Source organism: Diuraphis noxia, unplaced genomic scaffold (assembly GCF_037042655.1).
Source record: "Diuraphis noxia isolate RWA-SAM2 unplaced genomic scaffold, SU_Dnox_SAM2 contig0003, whole genome shotgun sequence".
Taxonomy (NCBI): Eukaryota; Metazoa; Arthropoda; class Insecta; order Hemiptera; family Aphididae; genus Diuraphis; species Diuraphis noxia.
Window position 1 is genome coordinate 61,841,057 of NW_028301713.1, and position 23,636 is coordinate 61,864,692.

A 23,636-nucleotide genomic window follows, 5' to 3' on the forward strand; every position below is an offset into this window, starting at 1 on the left:
TGTTTGATGTACATAAATTTAGGTACTTACTGGTGGATATATTAAACAGAGGGCATAAGACACAACATTTGCATCTGTAAGTTGAATACGTATACTCGCAGCTTAAAAATTGATAATTATAAGATATTTTACTATTTTAAATACTGCGTTAACACCGTTAACAACTAAACGTTATAGTAATTTTTCTTATAATTACTTATAAACTAAAGCACCATATTTGAAATAGTATTTAGTGAGATATCGGTTCGACCTATATTGCCCGAACCTTAAATTTGCTCTCCTTTTTTTCCGTTGTACCTGTATCACAAGATTCACAACTGATGTGGAAACCATAGTAGTATAACTTACCTAACCCCTGGGTTAGGTTCATTAATATGTTGTTTATATTTTAAGTTTATGTGGTCGCTGTTATCGAATAGTATGATGGAATTGAATGAATGGGTATGAAATAATGATAATTGTGTAACATATGTTTACATTTATTATATTTTACTATACTAATATTTTTCAATACTAACATAAATTCAAATTCAAGTATACATTTTAGATAATTTACTTTTTACGCTTTGGGAAAACAAAAAAAAAATAAATAAATAAACAAAACAAAATGAAAACAATTTAGTACAATTTATATTTTTGTTTGGAGTAATAAATACATAATTAATCCAATCTTATCGTTAGGATTTACTACAAAGTGTGTGAAATGGATTGAAGTGGGATAGAGTTACTTAAAAATAAAATTGATGAGGGATATGAGACACGAGAATGGAAAAAAAGTGGTAGTTGGGCATCCACCCTACGGTCCTTGCATGACTATGACGCGAATGATGTACACGACATTATTACACTCCGACGTGTATACAAATCATTGTCGCTTAATATACTAAGTCTCGAGAAAATCGTCTGTTTTTTATCGGCGTGAGACGCGAACTAATGGTGGAAGAACACGAGAAGAAAATATAACGACGAGACCATCTACGGTAATTTAAAGGCCGGTGAGGCACATTTATCGTATAATCCAGACAAAAGTCTTTGCGACAGAGAACGTTTCAATCAAATCGCGAATCCGTCGTCGAGTGTCTTGGACACAAGAGCCGAGATAGCTCGATCAGGGATTATCCTATATGTACAATGTATATTACAAATACTTAATAAGTATACGCGTGACGAGAAAATTAATTACCTCATCCGTCCCAAAGGTACCTTTACCCCGCCACATCGCCCGGGCTTAATCACAATAGACAGCGTTCGGTCCGGCGCTTGTCGTAAAATATAATACGTAATAATATAGAACACAGAGTAGTGTCAGTGTCGTGTATTTAAATATTGTCCATGAATAATGTTTCTGAGTGGAGGTAGGATTAAGATTTTCCTTGATGTATTTTATCCCCAGCATGTACAATATTTTCTACTAAAATATTTTAGGGAGAGTTATAGATAGTAACTGACAACAAAAGTAAATCAACAAATCTAAAAATTATAGTAGGTACCTACAGTTAGATTATTTTGTTTTTAAATAATGACACAATATCTTTTTTATCGTCAAATCTTGTAAATTCATAACAAGTAACTTCTAACACAAATTATGTAAAAAAATATATAGAAACAACTAAAAGGTTCTATGTATAGAATTAATCTATTCGATTTTAAAAATGTACTAAGAATCTGTTTTTGTTGATTAGAAAATAATTGTTAATTATTTTTTTTTTAAGTTCAATAATTTTCTTGAACTGTGGTTATTAATTGACATAATTCATACTAAATAATTATATGTTTAACTCGTATACTGTATTTAAAAAATATTATTTACCTGTTTTTTGAATATTTAAAAAAAATAAAAAATATTGGAGCATTTCAATATCTCTTATTAGTCGAGATTGAAAATAATAAATAAATCTTATAAATAATTATTATAATAATAAATTATTAATCAAATAATTGGTAATCTGTAACCCGGCGCACTGTGTATGCAATTTTACTACACTGTTATGCGCGTGAGGCGTGATCATCAGAGGTTTGCAAAATTATATAAAACTAAAAACGAATCAAATTGCATTTTAGTCTTTTTTCTTTTTCTTTAATGTCAACTCTCGTTTTCCGTCTACTTGAGCCCACTTACGTCACCGGGGACGTGGAACGTGAACATTAATTTCTACTGACACTGATTGAGAAATCGTTACTTGTTTGTCAAGTAAAATGTCGTTTTATTGCACACCACGACGACCATGTCGTTTACTCACCCCCTTCTTGTAACATGGGGTTTAATTAAAAAAAAATTAAAATCGTATATCTACCTGTTCAGCCGTCTTTGTAACAAACAAATGACAGTACTGTTTGTTGATATGACCACCCGGTTGTCTTGCCAGGAAACAAAACTGTTTACAACCAGGATCACACGTAGCGTACGATACTCTCCAGAGTCCGTGAGCCATCAACACTTCCTGAAATGAGAATTGGAAAAAAAATATTAAAAAAACCCATTACGTTTTTCGGTTTTTTGTTTTTATCAAAAAGGGTTGCAGATTAGCTAGGTAGTGTCCGGAAGTGAAACGAGTGGGTAGATTCTGCTGCAGGAAATGAATTAATTTCCTGCTGTCGTTGATAATACCAATGTGATCGAAAACCACGCCGAGAAGCCGGAGAAATTGAATTTGAAGACATTTTCATTTCCTCGTTCTCCTGCGCGTTCATCCCAGCAGCTTCCGACGTATACCGCACACTGGGCGTATAACCCACAAATAAATTATATATTATATACGTCGTATTACATGTTTAAATTGTAACACGAAATATGTTCACTATTAAGGTACTATATACTAATTTATAATACTGACAAAATAGCAAAATGATTCATGAATCAACTTCACTGTCGTCATGATAAATAATAATTCCAATATTATATGAACTGATTTCATCATAATCCTGTTGTTTTTCTAATTGGGTATAATATAAGGTTTATAAGCATCCATTAAGTGTAATATTATGAGTTTGATCATTAATTCTTATTATAGAATTTTTTTTCTTAATTATGATGACGTGGTGAATGAATACAACTGTTTTTTAGTATGATTTGTGTCGAAATTCAAAAGTGTGTGGTTGTCTGTATAATATTTCTGACATGATTGTTGTAGTAGGTAAAAAAAAAGATTAACATGTTTAAAACTTGAACGCTTCATAAGTATAAAAAATACGTAAAAATAAATTTAAATTCTTATTTATAGGAAATTTATAGTTGAGCCGGTTTGTATCTAATTGAATAATTTATTAACTACACTAACAGTCTGTATATATGTATATTTCGTTTTAAAAACAAAAAGGATATGCATATAAGTAGAAATTTCATAAGACGTTATTATCTTGTTGACTGGAAAACAATATTCTGAACATAAGAGCATAATAAGAGATTAAAGCATATCATAAAGTGTATTAATAATTATGAACAATAGGTATTATATAAACTTTTTGATAAGTACATTGTACAATGAATATATTTTATTTAATAACAATTTATAAAACTATTGTATGATTTATAAATACATTTTACGTTTAAGTGTTTATCTAGTTATGAATAATTACGAAAGTTCATTATATTCGTATTTTTTGATAAGAGTGCAGATATATGCATTTTTCGGGAACCACATTTCATATGTTATATTAAATATTCAAAATAAATTTACTCCATAATACAATACTATTAAAAAAAGTTTTTAATTACTTTTGTACCTGAAGGTTAGGTTAGGTTACAAGAGGATAATAAACTAAAATAAAATGTAATTGTTTTTAACGTTATGCATGTGTGCGTTTAATATCGATTTTAAGATTTTATTGCGAAACTCGTAGTGATACTGATATTCGAAAATGTCGTGTACTGATTTCAACGAAACTTCGTTATAATTACCCAGATAATGAGTAAATATTGATTACTGAACATTTTTTAAATTAAACGTCATCGAGAGCATTCTAATCGGTATTTTTGCTATAGTTGACTGATTCATAAAACACGACCCTTGACCGATGAATAAATCATGTTTTCCATTTAAAAAAAAAAGGTCCAAATCCGTACAAATATCCCCGCCAGTAAAAATTACTATATATGCATAATATATCGATGCTTCCGTCCACAGAGTACGATTAAATATTATCGTATCGAACTAAATATTAATTAATATTTGCTAGAAACAATGTCAAAAATTTGAATCACGTAAATGAAGAGAATAAAAATATTGCTCCCCTAGCCATGGATATGCGTTGTATTTTTTTAAACGAAAAAATATACAACAGTTATGTGAAGAATATTAATTATATAAATTTTATCGCTATCAAAGTTGTTTATTTTTAGTTTAAAAATAAAATATTTCAGACGTTCTATATAATGTAGTTATATGTGTATAATGTATGTATTCTTTAATACAACATAATCAAGAATACTTATAGGCAGGCACGTGTTGTAAGGTATATTTTTAATTTTCCCCTAGATTTAATAACATTGCGAGAAATGTCGTATAAATCCCTCTTAAATTTTTTATTTGTTTTAATGCTAATTGAATTGTAAAATAAATATTCATCGAGGGTGATTTTATTACCTTTTTTACTTTTCCGGACGAGATATTGTCTGTAAAATTAATCTATTTATAAACAACAAATTTAATTAAATTAATTAAATATGTTATTTGAAAAATACGATATTTTTTATAAATAAACGTCGAAATGTTTGCTTAATAACAAAAACAATAGTATAAATTATCAGCTATTCCACAATATTTATAATACGAGTAATTATTAATTATTAATTAATAATCTCGATTTCTTGTTGAATCATTAATTTCCAGAAGTATATTTTATAGTCATATTCGATTTTGAGAGTCATATTGTCTATTTGTTTTGGTGATATTGTGTTCTTTTTAATAAACATTTTTAAAAAAGTTGCTTGTAATTTGAATATCCTAAAATATATGAAAGATTAAATAAATAAATAAAAGATTGAATACTTCATATAAAATATAAATAAAAAGTATATCTATATAGGCAGTAAGATTGGAATTATTCTTGTTTCCTGTGATGGTCACCGATCACCCGATCATTCGATATTTTGACGAGAGTAAATTTTTGATGCGCATAAACGAATGCGGTATCATTACATCCACCTAGATCGTCATTTTAAGCCCTTAGAGTTTTTGAATCCAAATATCTAACATGCCAGTACGGCCGGTTACTGGGCGGATTGTACTTAAAAAAAAACCAGTTAAAAGGAATGTCTTTCCGGAAATTAATGGACAGCACTCGTAGGAAAGCTGCTACTGCAAAATCAATCGTTTGCATAAATTATTTACAAAATTATTTTAAATATCTACGACGTTAATCGGGTTTATATATACATGATGTCCACATACATAGTAACCCATATAAAAAAAGTGCTTCCAGTGATTAACGAATAAAAGTGTAAGAAAATGTATTACGATTTGAGATTTGATGTCAATTATAGAAATAAATCGACTTAAAATAGAATCAAAAGTCATGAATTTTTCAACGATCATTCTTAAAAGATTCAAACACTCAAGTCGTCTATACTCACTGTCCCCACTTTCTCTATCCGTCCACCTTTTTTTCCCACTGTAAAACCATACTAGTGTGCCGTCTAGCCCCCCACGTTTCGCAGCTACACGTCCCGTCACTTAAACGCTTTATGATAAAAAAAACACGCTGCAACAATAACAAAATATTATAATATGCAACGCGACGAATTTTCACGGACATCAAATTTCGATACGATCAGACTTTTCTATAATAAAAATAAAAATAATAATAATAATAATAAATAACAATAATAATAATAATAATAATAATAATAATATACAAACACGCAAGCGGAGCTTAAGAAAAACGTCAGTTCCTGTGTGTTACGCCTATACATTATTCATGTACACGGATTGTTGTCGCGCGGTAAATTCGCATAAAAAGATAAATACATATTATATGGTATATACATTATACACAGAATGCGATTTATTTCCGTCCCCGTCCCGCATGTCATCTCAGCCACTGATCAAGCGGTGAGGTGGAAAATAAGTTAAAAAAATATCTACATTTATATGCACTCGAGGATAGGAGGGCATGGCTATGATAGGGAGAACAAAATGGGGATAAAATATGTGTTCGTTTGAATATTCTCAGACGCGGATGGTCTATTATAATATGTGTCGTGAGCATCGGCAGCAAAAGGGTTCTGCTACTACCGGCATAACGTTGAATGGTCTTGGGGCGCGTGTGAAGGATTTCAATTGTTGTAGTATATAATATGTGTGTATACAGGGTGATTCGTCAAGCATGCTCACCCCTATTGTAGATATTCTTTATTAATTATGCATTTATTCAAATTCTGATTTTTGGAATTTTCAAGTATGCTTAAATATGGTATTTAACCCTTTCAAATATTCGGATTAATGACTAGGTATTTGAAAATCATAGTTATCACTAATGTATTTGATTAGCGTTTTATAATTCATAGATATATTTTTCAGAGTATAATGACTGATGACTGATGAGTCATTAAAATAATGTTATATGTTTTATATTTTATGTATAAATGGTATGACCATGGCCCACATAGTTCATAAACCTAAGTCACTCAGGAACTGCTCGTTCGAATAACAATTATTTAGATGCCTACATCAATAATGGCCATTTCGAAAAATTACCAATAATCTACAGTAAAAGATAATAAGGTTCTCTCGATTGTTGAAACAAAGAACATTGTGTCGTCACGGGGAACTCTTTAAATGACAGTGAAAATATCAAAATAATTTAAATAATTACATAATTAATAAGGATGAAAAACGGTTGCAAACCTAATATATGCTCACTGAATGCACCACGCTGTATAACGTTATATATAATATATAAATAGTGTTTACGTGGTCGCTGCAGGTTTCGTTGCGGAAAATGTCTGAGAGATAATTTCAATTGGAACAAAAACGTAGCCCGTAGGTACCTATACAATATAGATACATATACGCAATATTATAATATATTACATCCACATAGCATAATATATAATAATAATAACAATATGTAGGTATACGATAGAATTGCACATTTAATAATAATATGTACATGTATTGTGTACATGTATAATATTCAATTTGACGAACAAAACCGTGAGTTCTGTGGTCGTAATACCGTACGGATTTCGCCTCGGCAAACACATTTTCAATACTATCATACGTAGGTATATTATTAGATTCGTCGCCATCGTTGCAGGAGTCATTGACTATTCAGAGTTTTTCCACATAAGTCTTTACATGTTGTTTATCGTTCAATCATGCACAGCCACATTGTTGTCCTTATTCCTGAACGTTTTTTTTTTTTTTTTTTTACACAGAACTCGTAAGTCTAATTACCCAATAGTAACTGGTGGTATTTTAATATTAAAATATAACAATAATATGATTTATAAGATAATTATTATGCAACTAGTGTTTTTAGTATATCGTATTATAATATTCATGGAATATTCATTATGATATTCGAGTTGTGATTTTTTATTTTTCTATACTATTCTTTATACGGAATGAATATCTACTACAATTTTACTTAAAATAACTATTATACGAGTACGAAATACTGCGCATGCCGCTGTATGGCGAACACCCAATTAAAAAGGGTGACATTGCATTTTTTTTTTAAATTTTTTTTCCGTAACAGAATAACAAATAAAATATATAAAACCTTCGAATACATCATATAATCAAAGTAACTATTTACTACACAATAATCTAATGTTAAGGTAATTCTTTGTAATAGTCTTGTAAAATTATTCTAAATTCAAAATGTTTAAACTTAAAAAGTCAAAAGTTAAGGATTTATCGAATTAATTTAATATAAATTATATTTACATATTGTACTATAATGTACTTACTACTTACTAAAGTTACATTTTGAACTTGCAACTATAGGTACTATAACAAATAAGTTTGAAATAGAAGTCTACGTTGTTTAAAAACAATTCGTCGTTAAAATATATTAAATAGTTACTCAAGAAACAAAATAAATTGTATAGGTACCTAGGTATTAGATTTTTCAATGAATAATATTACATTTAATACCAATATTGATAATGTTATTTGTTATGTTTGCTATACCATAACCAATAAAAAGTTTTGCTGTTTAAAATAGTTTAGTTGTTTATGCTATTTCAGATTTCTTTCTGTTTATCTGTAAAATACGTATAGGTACTACAGTAGCGATATATAAGCTATAAAACTCATTTTATCGTAAAAGAGAATAGTATTACTTTTGAATGGTGATAAAAAGTATTAAATATTTATGTATTCATGTAAGACAAGTCAAATAATAGGTAAAATATGTTAAACAATTGAACTTAACTAATTTATTCAGCATAACAATATAATGTATTTTATCTTTAGCTCGAATTAAAGTCTATAAATAGCTTAAAATGAGTCAAAATATTTTGAAATTTTATAATGTCTAGAAAATGCCAACAAACACATTTTTTTGAAAATTGGATCCACGAATTCTCGTTTTTTCTAAAAAGTTGTAAAAATTTTCTACTTTTTATTTCACAACATCATATTTACCAAATACAATTTTTACCAGAGATCACTCTCAATGTTTAAAATAAAAACATTTTTACTGATCAGAAAGCTGATGATGAATACACAAAAAATTATCATTGTTAAATTGTTATGCATTTTTCGCTCCTCTTAGATTCTACTATGTCTTATAATAATTAAATGTATATTTAAATTGCCATTTACTTTTAAAAAATTCTATTCATAAATGATAAACGTATATCAATTTATTATGTATTTATACAGTTTTTTCAATGATCAGTATCACACAGTTCCTCATACATCGTTCATGATGGGAAATCACAATAAATGATTAGAAGTATAATATACCTACCTAACCTTCCTACATGGCTACACCGCCTGTCTCGAACAAAGCAATTTTACTGATCAGTAGATGAAAGGTTCTGAAAAGGGTATAGTGATTTGCATGCGTTAGATGAACGCGTTGACGGTTATAACTTATAACGCTAATACATTATGTCTATATAGTGCTACAATAAGTCTAATATTCAATTTGACTTCTATCACACACTATACATATTATAAACATTATACAGTAACAGGGAGGGTGACGCTTATCTCGGTGAACAGTTCATCTCGAGTGTATGTGTGTGTGTATGTGTCGATGAGACCACATGATGCATACGAGGGTGGCGGCGGTGCAGGTGAATAAGGGATGGGATGTGGAGGTAGTCGGTACGCTCAAGGGAAGAATGGGGTAAGGAGAATGGAAGGTAGGGTGAGGGCCCGTGGCCGCCAGACACTGATGCAGCAAAGCGTCGCGCAGGCGGGAAGCGTCAAAAGCCGTTTGATTGATAGTCGTATCCGTATATATACAGGCCTTTGACGGGTTGATTAATTAACGATAGCTAGACGCCGTCGCCGCCGGTATACGTCCCCACGCGGATTTCTACAGAGGCACACGCAGAAAGGCGAACGCCAGCGTTGGACCGGATGAAGCGGGATGTGGTGAAAAAAGCTATAGGTAGGTATCCAGGTATAGACTTTAGCGTCACCGCCATCTTGTTTTTCGCCTTGCCCTTTACCTCTGCTTTTCGTGTTAGCTCCGACTTCCACTCGCCTCTATAATCCCAACCACCACCTCCATCGCTATACCGACAGTGTTCGAATTTTGATACATGTTCAATTTTGAATCCTCCACCCTTACATTATACATCTTAAACACGCTCATTAATCAACCCGACAAAAAAAGTATTTCATCATCGTTCCTGTATAATATATACATACATTTATATATATGGCATATTGTATACATCATTTCGTGGACTTATATGGAAAAACGAATAGTATCAGCTCACCTCGTCCCAGTCTCTTTCAAGCGATTTATCCTCCCTTCTAACCTCCCCAATTTTCCAGGTGGTACAATTTTATTTTTTTAATTTTTTTAAATGAATGGTATTCATGGTCTACATAGTACCACGTGTCTACTGTTTCTATACAAATATATGATACTTTATGTAACTACTTTTTATACTTTATGGTTGATATTAAATTGAAAATAATAAAATATAGCAATATTATTCAAATCATCAAGTAAGATAAAATTGTAAAATGCGAAAAATTGTTTTAATATTATAACATATTATAACTCTTGAGAAATGTGTATTGCCTATTATGGATATTTATGGTATTAAATATAACGACGATACAACATCTAATAATCATATTCTTCATTATATATACAAAATAAAAATAAGCTTTCTTAGTAAACTATAGAGCTATATTCGGTCTCAATGCTATTTATCCACAAAAATGTATTTTTAATAAAGAATACCATATATGTGACTTAATAAAATACATACATTTTTAAGGTAAATATTTGAAATTGTTTTAGATTGCATCACTAATTTCAGTCATAAATTTTAATAATTATGTTACCTCGTTATGAGAGCTATAAAATTATTCTATTTTTTTTTTTTTGGTTAGCCCAAACTAAGGTTGATCCACCGAAAATATAACACGATCGGCTGTAGGGATTAAATGTAGAACGCGTGGGTATGTAGTTGTCAAATTTCTGACGTTATCCGGAGAGACGGAGACTTCAGTATTTCGTAATAGCTACATATTTAAGTACTTATGTAGATTCGTTCATAAACATTATAATTTAGAACCTAAGTATTGAAGTTGTAGGTTATTAGTTATGCAATGTTAAATTATAAAAATCTCATATCCGTCTATACTATTGTTGGTTACAACTATCGGTGTTCAATAATCTGTATAATGAACGTCATTGGAAAATTGTTGAGGATGTAATTATGTAAATCATCTAAACCTAGATGATTTGTTGTATATGATGAATTACTATTTATGTTATGCACTTAATTATAGTGTCTATATGCTTGCCGCTGATTTTTTTCTGCTTATAATTTTATCAGTGTATAACTTTAGAGGGTTTAAATTTTTTTTTTAGTACAATCTTTTGTTCGGTTATTTTTCTTTTTGCTTTGAATCGAATTTGTTTTTTTTTGTTTCATTAAATGTTTTCATATTCTATTCATGACCATTGTTTGCTAGGGATTTCATTAACTGGACCTACCGGCTTGGTCCCAAGGCTTAAGTTTCGGACTTAATCGAAATGCCAAACAAGAGATCCTCTGGGGAGCGCAGACCGCAACAATAGGAAAATAATAATTACTTCCGCGAGTGAACCCCATAAATCTATGCCTTATTGTATAGCAACCAGAGTTCGACAAACGAGACTATATTGGATATTTTTTGACTTATACTAGGCTATTGTCGAACCACACTGATATTAAAACTACAATTTATTGTACAAAGAGTTTACGGCATTTATATAATTGATTTTACAACGTGTATGATAAATTACGTAAAACTGTACCATAATATTATAAATTTATAACCATTATTACGATATTAAATTCTTATAAATATTAGACATTAAAGATTAAAATATAAATTTAAAAATATATCATACATATTTATAAACCTAATTAGCTGTAAATAGAATATAGTTTGACGCAGTTCTTAAATTTAAATTTTAGTCTTTAATATGCTTAATATTGCTGATACAGGAATCAATCTGGACCGGTGTTACTGCATTGCATTTGTGCTGTGATATTAAATTTGAAAGCGATATTAATTCAAAGAGTTCGAAAAACTGTTCTTGAGCAGTTGAGCGTATGATGGCATTGTTAAAACTATAGTAGCTTTAAATTACTTCATTTCGTCAACCCTTATCTGTAGTTTTCAATACGTTAAGAGAAACAAGGACAAAAATTAACTCTTCAAACTTTTAAAGCGAGTAATTTCATATTTAATAATACACAGCGTCTGTTTGTTTATTTATTCTGATATTGGTTGTAAAATAATTTTATAAAATTAAACCTAAGTCAATTGAATAATGATTTTCTGTTCTTATTATCAAGGAAAAGTTAAACTACAAGTCGAGGCGTTAGGAGAATCTAATAACTGCTTTCAGCCGATAATTGATATTAATACTGTTCGTCGAAAGTTTTGTTTTTATTTTTTGCCATCGAACTATATTAAAAACTTATGGACCCATATCTTCGGTGTTTTGGATGTTTGTATATTTGAATTGACTTTTATTCTGCTTAAACAGTCGTTGTCGTCGATTTTTATCCAAACAATGGATACCGAAATTAAAGTAGTACTTTCTGTAAAATATTGATCTTTGATTCATTTTAACCAACTAACATAGTACTTTAAAACACTATGTATAAACGTATATTAATTTTATGATAGTTTAAAGAAAATTAAATAGGGAACTCGTAATAAAGAATCTATAATCAATTCAAAATACTTTTGAAAATTAATAAGAAAATAAACCTGTCAACACTTATATGATTTAAGTAAAAAATTATTACATATTGTAGTTTGTAAAATGTATCATTATACAGGTGTTTTCGATTTTTTCATATTATGTATGTTGGTTTTTGAATTTAAAATTTACCCAACTGATTTTGAGCATGTTAATTAAAAGTATTACATTTTATGTGAAAATTGATTTAAGTCGTTTAATTTAAGTGTGTTAATTATTTCATTAAAATCATGATAATATTAATAAAACTATTAAAACTATTTTCTTTATTTTATAAAAACACAAATCACATTAGCTTACAGGTTACTAGTTATTACCGACTTTTACTTATAATAATAATAACATTTACACTTTAAATATTTAAATCTATACTATACCTATTTATTAATATGCACATTACGACTATGATAGTAAATACAAGAACTTTTGAACAAAAATTAAAATCGATATCTCGGCCTCGTGGTCGATTAAAAAGTTTAATGAATATATGGAAGAAGTATTCCCTAAAACATACTTTGAAGTAACAAACAAACTGTTCCATATTGGAAAATAGATGAAACAGAACTGAAAGGAAATATATCAAAATTTGTGAAAGGAAATATATCAAAATATGTGAACATAATAATTTAAATATAAGTGGGAATGGGTAGTATTCAAAACAGTTTTTGAGGGAAATTAGTTTTGACCCTTTAAAAAAAGAAAAACTGTAAAGATTGTTCACTTATTTATAGACTTTATAAAATTGTTTACAAAGCACGGAGAAAAAACTAGTTAGTATGTAAGATACAAGAAATAGTATTAAAGCCCAAGGATGGTGATTTATATTAGAAATCTGACCATTGAGAGTGCAAAGTTAAAGCTAAGGTTGCAAAGCAAATAGCAATCTACAGATTGATGACTAAAGCAGAAGAGAAAAGAATTATTAATATTCTATGTATAGTATTGTATACAACAAAAATGGAAAAAGATATTCATTCAGATATTAAATGCAAATAGTTTTTTTTTTTTAAAGTAATATTTGGAATTTAGTGTTATTATGAGTTTTTTCTCATATTGTTGTTTTTTTTAGTTAAAACTATTTATTAAATTTATCTCGTTCTGAGAACTGTTTTAAAAGATGTAATTTAGTAATTATTATATTTAAAGATTTAAATTTATACAATAATCAATGCAACTTAAGTATTTATAATGATCTATTTAATTTTACTGTTCTGTGTTGAAATTGCGATGTGGATGGTATAATACTATAAACCGACGGGTATTAATCATTGGCGATAAAACTGCTCTTAAACCATGAGATGTAATAAATTGAATTAATTTTAAGTATGCAATCTTCTGTTAAGTCCAAGTAAGATAAATCTTTAACGTTTATTTTAAATGATATAAATCAGAAAATTATGAAAATAGTAATGACAAATTCCACGGTGGGAACAATCCGGCACATCTGTGAAATTAATGAAATTGTTTTCCATTGAGTTGTTATAAGGTACAATTGAATTCGACAAATTGTATTTTTGTGGATATTAATGGTCAGTTATTCATATAAATTTCAAATATGCAACGGATTTCTTGTTGTAGTGTTATAAAAATATGAATGTTGAACCAAAAGATTATTTTACAACTTATGTATTATACAACGCCATGCAGTATATATTATTTTTAGCTTTTGATGATTTTATAATCAAAAATTCTACAAGGGAATTATATAAAAATATTTAATATTATTAAATAATCATAAGTGATTTAACTGTTGTCGGATAGCAATTAAAATGTATTCGTTGTTTTATTAAAATGCAATAACATTTTTAAATGAAAACCAAATAGTTGTATATTTATTTGTATCGTATTTTTACATTAGTAGTTTAATAATTACTATATATTTTACCAATATACGCGTAGCATGTGTACAATGCACGTGGCATGTACACTGGAGTTTGAATGTAGAGTGTTCGATGATTACAGAGTGTGTATTAATCAATAGTTCGTTCTTCATTGTAATTACGAATGTTGGTGGTTAAATAGAATACATTATTGACTGTAGTAAAAAACAATATTGTGGAAAATCGAATTGTTGTATATTGGTGTGTGTTTTTCCTCGATTATTCACCCACATACACATAATATGTAAATAAATATATATACGGTGATCAAAATAAATGATAAAATTGTACAAAATGTATACAGCGCGATAACAGGCAATGATTACGAAAAGCTAAAACGAAAGGTTTCAGGCGCCATATGGTCGGTTTTATCACTATACAATATACGTATCAGCACCATACGCGTATAAATGAACAATTACTGAAAAATGTATTTTATAATTTGACTATGATTCAAAAAACAATCAATAAAATAAAATCATAAAACGTCTAGACGCAAATGAACGGTCGATTTTTTACGAGAAAAAAGTTTTTTGTTGATCGTCTACCTCGTACGCAGGCGTTGCGTTTCGACGGTCATCGGCCAACAGCGACAATGACAATGACGAAGACGACGATGTTCCTGAGAGACCATTATAAATAATATACCACGACCGCCACCGGCATTTCCGGTAGCGGCGCGACAGCGGCGGTGGTGACCGCATATGTTTGATCGATTATCCGCTGGACGGATGTATCTTATCTGTTTCGGGACAGATTTATTTTATTAGCCAAAGTGGTGGATTCAAACTTTAATGACCGTTGAAATGCATTTTTTCTTATGAACAACCGCAACCCCCACACCCAAAACATCAAAAACTTTGCGTTTTCACGGCGAATGGTGATAATATATATATTGTATACATACAATATATTATATATAAGACGATATCGTGTAGATATCACTGCGTGAGTAGTGTTATAATACTTTGGCAGTTTCCTTAACGGTCTGAGCGTGAAAATCAAATTAGCGGCGTCAAGAGACGCCAAAGTTTTGTGCCCACTCCATACAATCGGCCGTGGCACGTGGTGGGGCGAGCCTGTATAGAGAAATATCCGACCCTCGGCCAAAATAGTAGGGAAAAAGTCGCGTAATAGCAGTGGGTGAAGAGGGTTTTTGGCACAGATTATGTAGTTAAACGTCCAACCACCACCACTACTATCTTTCTCTACACCCACCGTATATAGTCCCCTCTCCGTCTGTCTCATTCACAGTCACCGTTATATATATATATATGTATGTATTTATAGTGAATATCTGTAGTCATGCCACACTATATAATTGTGTAATGCGCACACATATCGAGTGTGCTTGGGATTAAATTTATTGTGGAAACGACGGACTCGAACAAATTGCGGGTTTCAAAAAGAATATTATTGTCCGTATATTCGATGAGATTTTATTTATTATATACACGACCACTGATGAAAACGGTCGTGCGCGGAAGTTAAAAATTGACCTGGTGCGTTGGGGGTCTTATATTTTTACAACTAGGAATTCCCGAAACCGCTTCAAATCTTGTTTCTCCAAGATTTCGAGCACTAGATAAATATTTTTTTTTTAAAGTAAGGCAATTTTCCACTGGCTTGATATAGCTTTTGACCAACGTTTCATTTATTTTTGCGATGCATTAAGTTACTTGTTTGGTTTTAGATTTTAAGCAAGTCGAGGAACAAATTCTACCTTTCACAGTGATTTTTATTATTATTACTATTCGTAATTTGTATATATATATATATATATATATATATATATATGTATATTTTTGTAAATAATAAGGATGGTACAGTTAAAAAAGATTCATGTAGTTATCATTTTAATCGGTATGTATATATCAGTAGACGCCAGAAAAATAGATATATAACTAATAATTTAACTTTTTTTTTATGTATACATATAATGGTGTTAAAAGTTAAAACAGCTTTAGATTTATGGGTACTTAGATGTTTTCCAATAAATAAAATAACTCTTACCTTCAGTAGGAAAACACAATTATCTACGGTTCTAGGTATCTACGGATTTCAAACTATTTTAACACCATCGTATTACATATTAGGCATTGTAGGCAATCGTATTAATGGATATTGAGGCAATTTGAGAGTCCAGTACATTAACACTTTTTTAATGCTCATTAGGCTAATGCACCTTAATTATTTAATCTGATAGAAATCAAATCATCTCTAATATTTGGGATTAAAAATGCGTATAAACGAGCCAATATTTTTAGCGGGAATTTAAAAACGAGAAATTATAATATAAAACCAATAACTAGTCGCTACAAAGTATAATTTTAATCATTAAAAGATTATATAATATAGAGTACTCATAAAATAAAAAATGATTTAATTATATTAGGTACTTTTAATCCCATAACTTTAGATGTAGGTAACTATGTGAAAAACATGTTAATATACATATATTAAAGTTTTAAAAGTTTAAAGATTTTCTGCTAATTTCTTACGATTATACCAAAATGTCATAGAGATGAGGTTAATAACACATAATATACATAATATATGTAGGTACTTTCGTAAAAAAATAATGTTTGAAGAATTATCAGCATGCAAAACTTTACTTAGCTTTTCGAGGTAATATTATTGTCATGGTTGTTGCCATTTATTATTAAATTCCTCTACACACTACTATCCTATATTTACATGAGTAGAGTGAGGTGAGTCCCCCCCACCCAACGACTAGTTTCATTCATTCAAATTATTATTGTTTGGTTTAACCATGCCATATCGTTTTGTAAATCCTATTCTCATTATGTATTGTTGTGATTCACGTATACAAGTATAACATATAGGTTCCTGCATGACTTGTGCCCATGAGGTTGAGCATGAAACGCTTGTCATTCCAATATTATTTTATTTCTCTAATAAATGTTTAATAACATTGTTTGTGATGGTTTTTTTTTTTTTATTGACAACTTAAGTTTTTAGACTGAGCTTTTTTGTTATCTCGAAAATTGAAAAATATTGCAATAAAAATGTAGTTTGTGCTATGTTTTGTGTTATGTTTTTGCTTTGAACATAACTTTTGTATTCGAACACATCAATTTAAAGTAACATAAAAAATATGATTTCATACTTATCATGATTTTTTTATACTTAAGTGCATAACATAGACACAATAAGACTATTTTTTTTCTGTGGGGAGAGGAGGTTATATCCATAATATTTTGTCTTTGTTAAGCTGTTTGAAAAATGCCCAATGTTATCTTTTTATTAAGTTAATATATTATTTGTAATTGGCTATAACAGCGTTAAGATAGTCAGTGGTCGGGTAGGACTCATAAAGTGTCACTGTGAAGTTTAATTGAATATGATAACATTAAAATTATATCAGTTAGATTAATAGATAATATAACATAATCATGTATTATAACATTGAGATAGTTAATTATATTTTGTTTTTATAAAAATAATAGGCAACACAGTGATAGTGATAACAAATCGGTCGTCAATAATTTAAACATTACAATAGGAGGCAGGTATATGTTATAAATTGACGATTTCCATAAACAAAGGAAATTGATTTCATTTTCCAGTAACTTATTCAATTTATATTTGGAGAAGAGGGATTACACCAGTCACTGTATAGTATGTATAATGTTTTAATTACCTTGCCATCTGGACTGCATACTTTGATACCGGCAACTGTAATTAATAGCGAGACATCTTTTTCAATTTGCACCTGAAAAAATTGTTTCATTATATTATACGATATAATTTAAATGTATTTTACAAATTGCATACAACTATTGACTGACGTAATAATTAAAAATATATACGATTACTGATGAAATACTGAAATTGTATTTAAATATTTTTAATGTTCGAATTACAATATTACTATTGCGCAAATAAATAATTTAATAATAGGTAATTGATGAAAGAAAAACCGAAAGAGATCATACTTTTCCGGAACTTAAATTCATCAATACATCGTAAAATACTTAAATATAAGAGTAGGTGCCTACGATTGATTTGATGGATTTTTTAAAAAATAATGTATACTATTTATAAAGTAGCAAACATTGAGTTTGAAATACGTGACATCATTTTTAAAATAGATATCTATATTCTATACTATATGGTATAGATATTTATTTTTTTAAATGTTTTTTTTTTTTAATTTTATATTTCCACAATAATACATAATATACAATAAAGGCCGAAGAAAGTCAATATTCCTTTATTCTTATAACAAACGTCTAGTGTACATTGTAGTCGCACGATTTATATTAAATATAGTGATCCAGATACGCCCAAATAAGATGAAACAGAAATTATGGCATACAAGCTTAGGGTTTAACAAAATACTATTTTATTCATCTTGGCACTGGCACTTATTTTAATTGGGCTTAAATTTAACTTCTACTTTACGGATACTTGTAAGGTTATATTGTGTTGGTTGTGCCACCAATTCTATCAAAATAAATCTAAAAAGTATTGTTTAAATCATTATTACGTTTAGGCCTTTTTGGGACTAGCCGTAATTATATTGAACATGAAAATTGTTAAAAATTACGTGATTTATTAAGGAGGAAGTAATTGCTTAATTATTGTAATAATAAAGAACATTTAAAATAAAATCGACATACAAATTCAAAATCGTAGACAAGTGGATACAACTTTCCTAAACATTAGGTTTTGAAACGTACGTTTCCCCAACCCCCACATATAATTTTTACCAAATTTTTTTTTGCCAACATTTTTTAGTACGTCATTTGTTTGTATTTGTTTGACCAAAGTCAGAATTTGTTTGATGTCGGTTCACCTCGGAAAATCGGTTTACCGTGCGGGGAGCTGCGGAAACGTTTCCATAGCCCCCCCACCCCGTTAATTATTGACTTTTCGCAAACTTTCTGATGCCAACATTTAGTACGTTATTTTTTTGTATTTGTTTGACTAAACTCAGAGTTATTTTGATGTCGGCATGCCCTGGAAGATCTGTTTTCCGTGTACGGGACTGGAGAAACGTTTTCTTAGAAACTCTCCCCCTCCTTACCACCGTAAATAATAGACTTTGCAGAAATTTTCTTTTATCAGTATTAGTGCGTAATTAGTTTGTATTTGATTGACCACACTCAGATTTTTTTGATGTCGACACGCCCCGGAAAATCAGTTTTTAACAACAGTATTTATATAATATCGATATATCTATAAATATATAATATATTGTATTGTTGAAGCCTGATAAAAATTAATACAATTTTTATTTTTATAATATACCAACTGATTTGTGTTTATTTAATTTAATATATATTTACATTATATTATTCTCGTTATTGATATTATAACATTTTTAATATGTAATTTACTACGCTTTTAGAAAATTTGAAAGAGAATTTCGTGAATCATCTTATAATATAGTTCCTATTTTGCATTGTTTATAATTACATTGACACCAAAAAAATTACTTAACATTATATGTAATAAATACGTGTTTTAGGAAAAGCATCCAATAGGTGTTCAGTATTTGTGTATAAATACCTATACTAGGTATATCTATGGGTTAGTGAATTATGTGAACAAGAGATAGAAGTATATGAGTGTACTAACTTCCCTAATATCTTGTATACTTGAAATAAAATTAAATATTTATATATAAAAACTATAAAAAGAAGTTTGACTTTTAATCATCCATTACCCAGTATGACCAATTTTGCATTTATTTTACTAACGCCAAAATTACTTAGTGACCGTAACATTTCTGTAATTGCATGTCTAAGTATACTAATATTTAAATAAAGTTCAATATGTTAATATACCTATTAACTATTGCAGTTTATACTATCACTATTATTTTTAGAAATAATGAGTTATACAACATATCAGATTAAAAGTGGAAACTATAAATAAAAATGCAAATAAATCTATTTAATTGTTTCTTGATATCATTACATACATAGGTATTAGGTATTATTGAATAATATTCTGATAAAGTTGTATAAGATACAATGGTTTGTTACATAAAAATTAAATCATAATTATTGTTATTAAAAAAAATTAAAAATTAAAAAATTAAATTAAAACTGGCTTATAACAATCTGTTTATTTTTTTTTGAATAACAATTCAAAAAACAAATAAAATTTTATCGATATTTATAGAAAAAAAAACAAAAAAAGTTGAAAAATTAAAATATCAGTAAACAGCTCAAAACAAATCTAAATATTTTTAAAAATGTATCAAATAAAGAAAATGCCTATATAAACATTCAGAGAAAATTTCAAATATCTGCGGTCGTTTTTTTTACAGTTACACCAAAATAAGATAATTGCTAAAAATATGAAATTCAGTAAAAATCCAATGTTTTAAAAATTTAAATTTCAAATGCTCATAACAATTTAATTTGAATTTCCAAAATTAAGAAAATGATACTATAAAACGAATAATACACTGTACTTTACGAATTTTGTCAAAATTACTCTCATAAAAAATTATTGTGGACTAAACAACTTAAAAAATTATTTTCAATTTCATATGCCTTTAAATATCTTAACATGATTCAAATATCTTGCAAGATTTATATACAGAGAAAAAAATATTTTTAAAATAACACATAATTTTACTTTCAAATAACTCCGTTCAGAACCTAAAATTATTTTAATAATAATCCTTTTCAATTTTTTTTTTTTTAGTACCAATGTAACTTTGTTTTCGAGTACTACATTTTTAAATTTTGATATCAATGTGATATTTAAATAATTTAATTATATAATAGTATTTCTTTAATTTTTCGGGATAATCATCCCCTAATTTTACAGATAATCATCCCTTATTTTCAGGTTAATCATCCCCTATATCATCCGGAAAATCATCCCCTACATTTTATGGTTAATTTTCCACTAAATCTTTCCGGATGATATTTGATACCGGATAAACATTTAGGGGAAGATTATCCGTAAAATTAAGGGGATGATTATCCGAAAATTTAGGGGACGATACTCCGGAAAATATAGGGGATGATCATCTGGAAAATTTAGGGGATGATTATCCGGAAAATAAAAGGGATGGTTAACTGGAAAATTAGGGATGATAAACTGAGAATTATAGGGGATGATTATCCGAAATTTTAGGGGACGATCATCCGGAAAAATTTAGGGGAAAATTATACGTAAAAGTAAGGGGATGATTATCTGAAAATTTAGGGTATGCTACTTCGGGATATATAGGGGATGATTATCTGGAAAATTTAGGGGATGATTATCCGGAAAATAAAAGGGATGGTTAACTGGAAAATTAGGGATGATAAACTGAGAAATATAGGGGATGATCATCCGGAAAAATTTAGGGGATGATTATCCGAAATTTTAGGGGACGGTCATCAGGAAAAATTTAGGGGATGATTATCCGAAATTTTAGGGGACGGTCATCCGGAAAAATTTAGGGGAAAATTATACGTAAAAGTAAGGGGATGATTATCTGAAAATTTAGGGGATGCTACTTCGGGAAATATAGGGGATGATTATCCAGAAAATAAAAGGGATGATTAACTGGAAAATTAGGGATGATTATTCGGAAAATATAAGGATGTATATAATACAGAGAAAAAAATATTTTTAAAAAAACACATAATTTTAAATTCAAATAACTCCCTTCAGAACCTAAAATTCCGGAAAATCAACCCCTACATTTATTAAACTGTAAATTAAATTAGTAAATTGTACGGATAATCATTCCTAATTTTCCGAATGATCATCCCTTATATTTCCCGGATTATCCCTTATATTTCCCGGAGTATCATCCCCTAAATTTTCAAATAATAATTTCCTTAATTTTACGGATAATCTTCCCCTAAATTTTTCCGGATGATCATCCCCCTATATTTCCTGGAGTATCATCCCCTAAATTTTATCCGGTATCAAGTATCAAGTATCATCCGGAAAGATTTAGTGGAAGATTATCCGGAAAATGTAGGGGATAATTTTCCGGATGATATAGGGGATGATTATCTGTAAAATTAGGGGATGATTATCCCGAAAAATTAAAGAAATACTATTGTATAATTATTATTTAAATGTCACATTGATATCAAAATTTAAAAATTTAGTACTTGAAAACAAAGTTACATTGGTACTAAAAAAAAAAAAAAATTGAAAAGGATTATTATTAAAATAATTTTAGGTTCTGAACGGAGTTATTTGAATATAAAATGATGTGTTATTTTTAAAATGTTTTTTTTCTCTGTATATAAAACTTGCAAGATATTTGAATCATGTTGAAATATTTAAAGGCATATGAAATTGAAAATAATTTTTAAAGTTGTTTAGTCCACAATAATTTTTTATGAGAGTAATTTTGACAAAATTCGTAAAGTACAGTGTATTATTCGTTTTATAGTATCATTTTCTTAATTTTGGAAATTCAAATTAAATTGTTATGAGCATTTGAAATTTAAATTTTTAAAACATTGGATTTTTACTGGATTTCATATTTTTAGGAATTATCTTATTTTGGTGTAACTGTAAAAAAAACGACCGCAGATATTTGAAATTTTCTCTGAATGTTTATATAGGCATTTTTTTTTATTTGATACATTTTTAAAAATATTTAGATTTGTTTTGAGCTGTTTACTGACATTTTAATTTTTCAACTTTTTTTGTTTTTTTTTCTATAAATATCGATAAAATTTTATTTGTTTTTTGAATTGTTATTCAAAAAAAATTAAACAGATTGTTATAAGCCAGTTTTAATTTTTTTAATTTTTAATTTTAATTTGTTTTAATAACATTAATTATGATTTAATTTCATAAACCGATTTTCCGAGATGAACCGACATCAAACAAATTCTGAGTTTGGTCAAACAAATACAAACAAATGACGTACTAAATGTTGGCAAAAGAAAATTTGGTAAAAGTGATAAGGCTGAAGAAACGTACGTGGTTTTGAATGGGTTACTGAAATGGATACGTTAAATTTGAGTTTATTAATATAAAATTACTGTATACAAAAAATAATTTTGAGTGAAGACTGACCCTAGTGACCCTATATTATTTTTAGTATATTTTAATTTTATGATATGATTTTTATTGAAGTAATTAATTTTACTATTAGTTAAACAAAAGGTTAAATTAATTTTTCTGAAAACGTTTCATTAATTGATATATTTTAAAAGTTTCTATTTTTTTTTTTTTATAAAAAAAGTAACTAAAATCGTTATTTTTAGTTAGAATATCTAATTTTGTCCAGATTTTCAAACTTAGAATATCAATTAAAAAAAAAAAAGTTTATACTTATTAAGTTAGTTATTTAGTAACTTATGAGAAATTGTATTTGATAAAAATTTTAAATACCTATTT

At 28.6% G+C, this 23,636-nt stretch overlaps 1 protein-coding gene across 1 annotated transcript in view; it reads right to left on the reverse strand.

Annotated features, from left to right (window-relative positions):
• The window catches only part of LOC107163636 (SH2 domain-containing protein 5-like), a 148,518-nt gene that overhangs the window by 27,205 nt on the left and 97,677 nt on the right, over nt 1–23,636 (reverse strand). Inside the window, exons 3-4 of the mRNA XM_089222799.1 lie at nt 17,953–18,024; nt 2,295–2,441 (exon numbers count right to left, since the gene is read on the reverse strand). Coding sequence (XP_089078925.1) covers nt 2,295–2,441; nt 17,953–18,024 — 219 coding nt within the window. The remainder of the gene's footprint in view (nt 1–2,294; nt 2,442–17,952; nt 18,025–23,636) is intronic.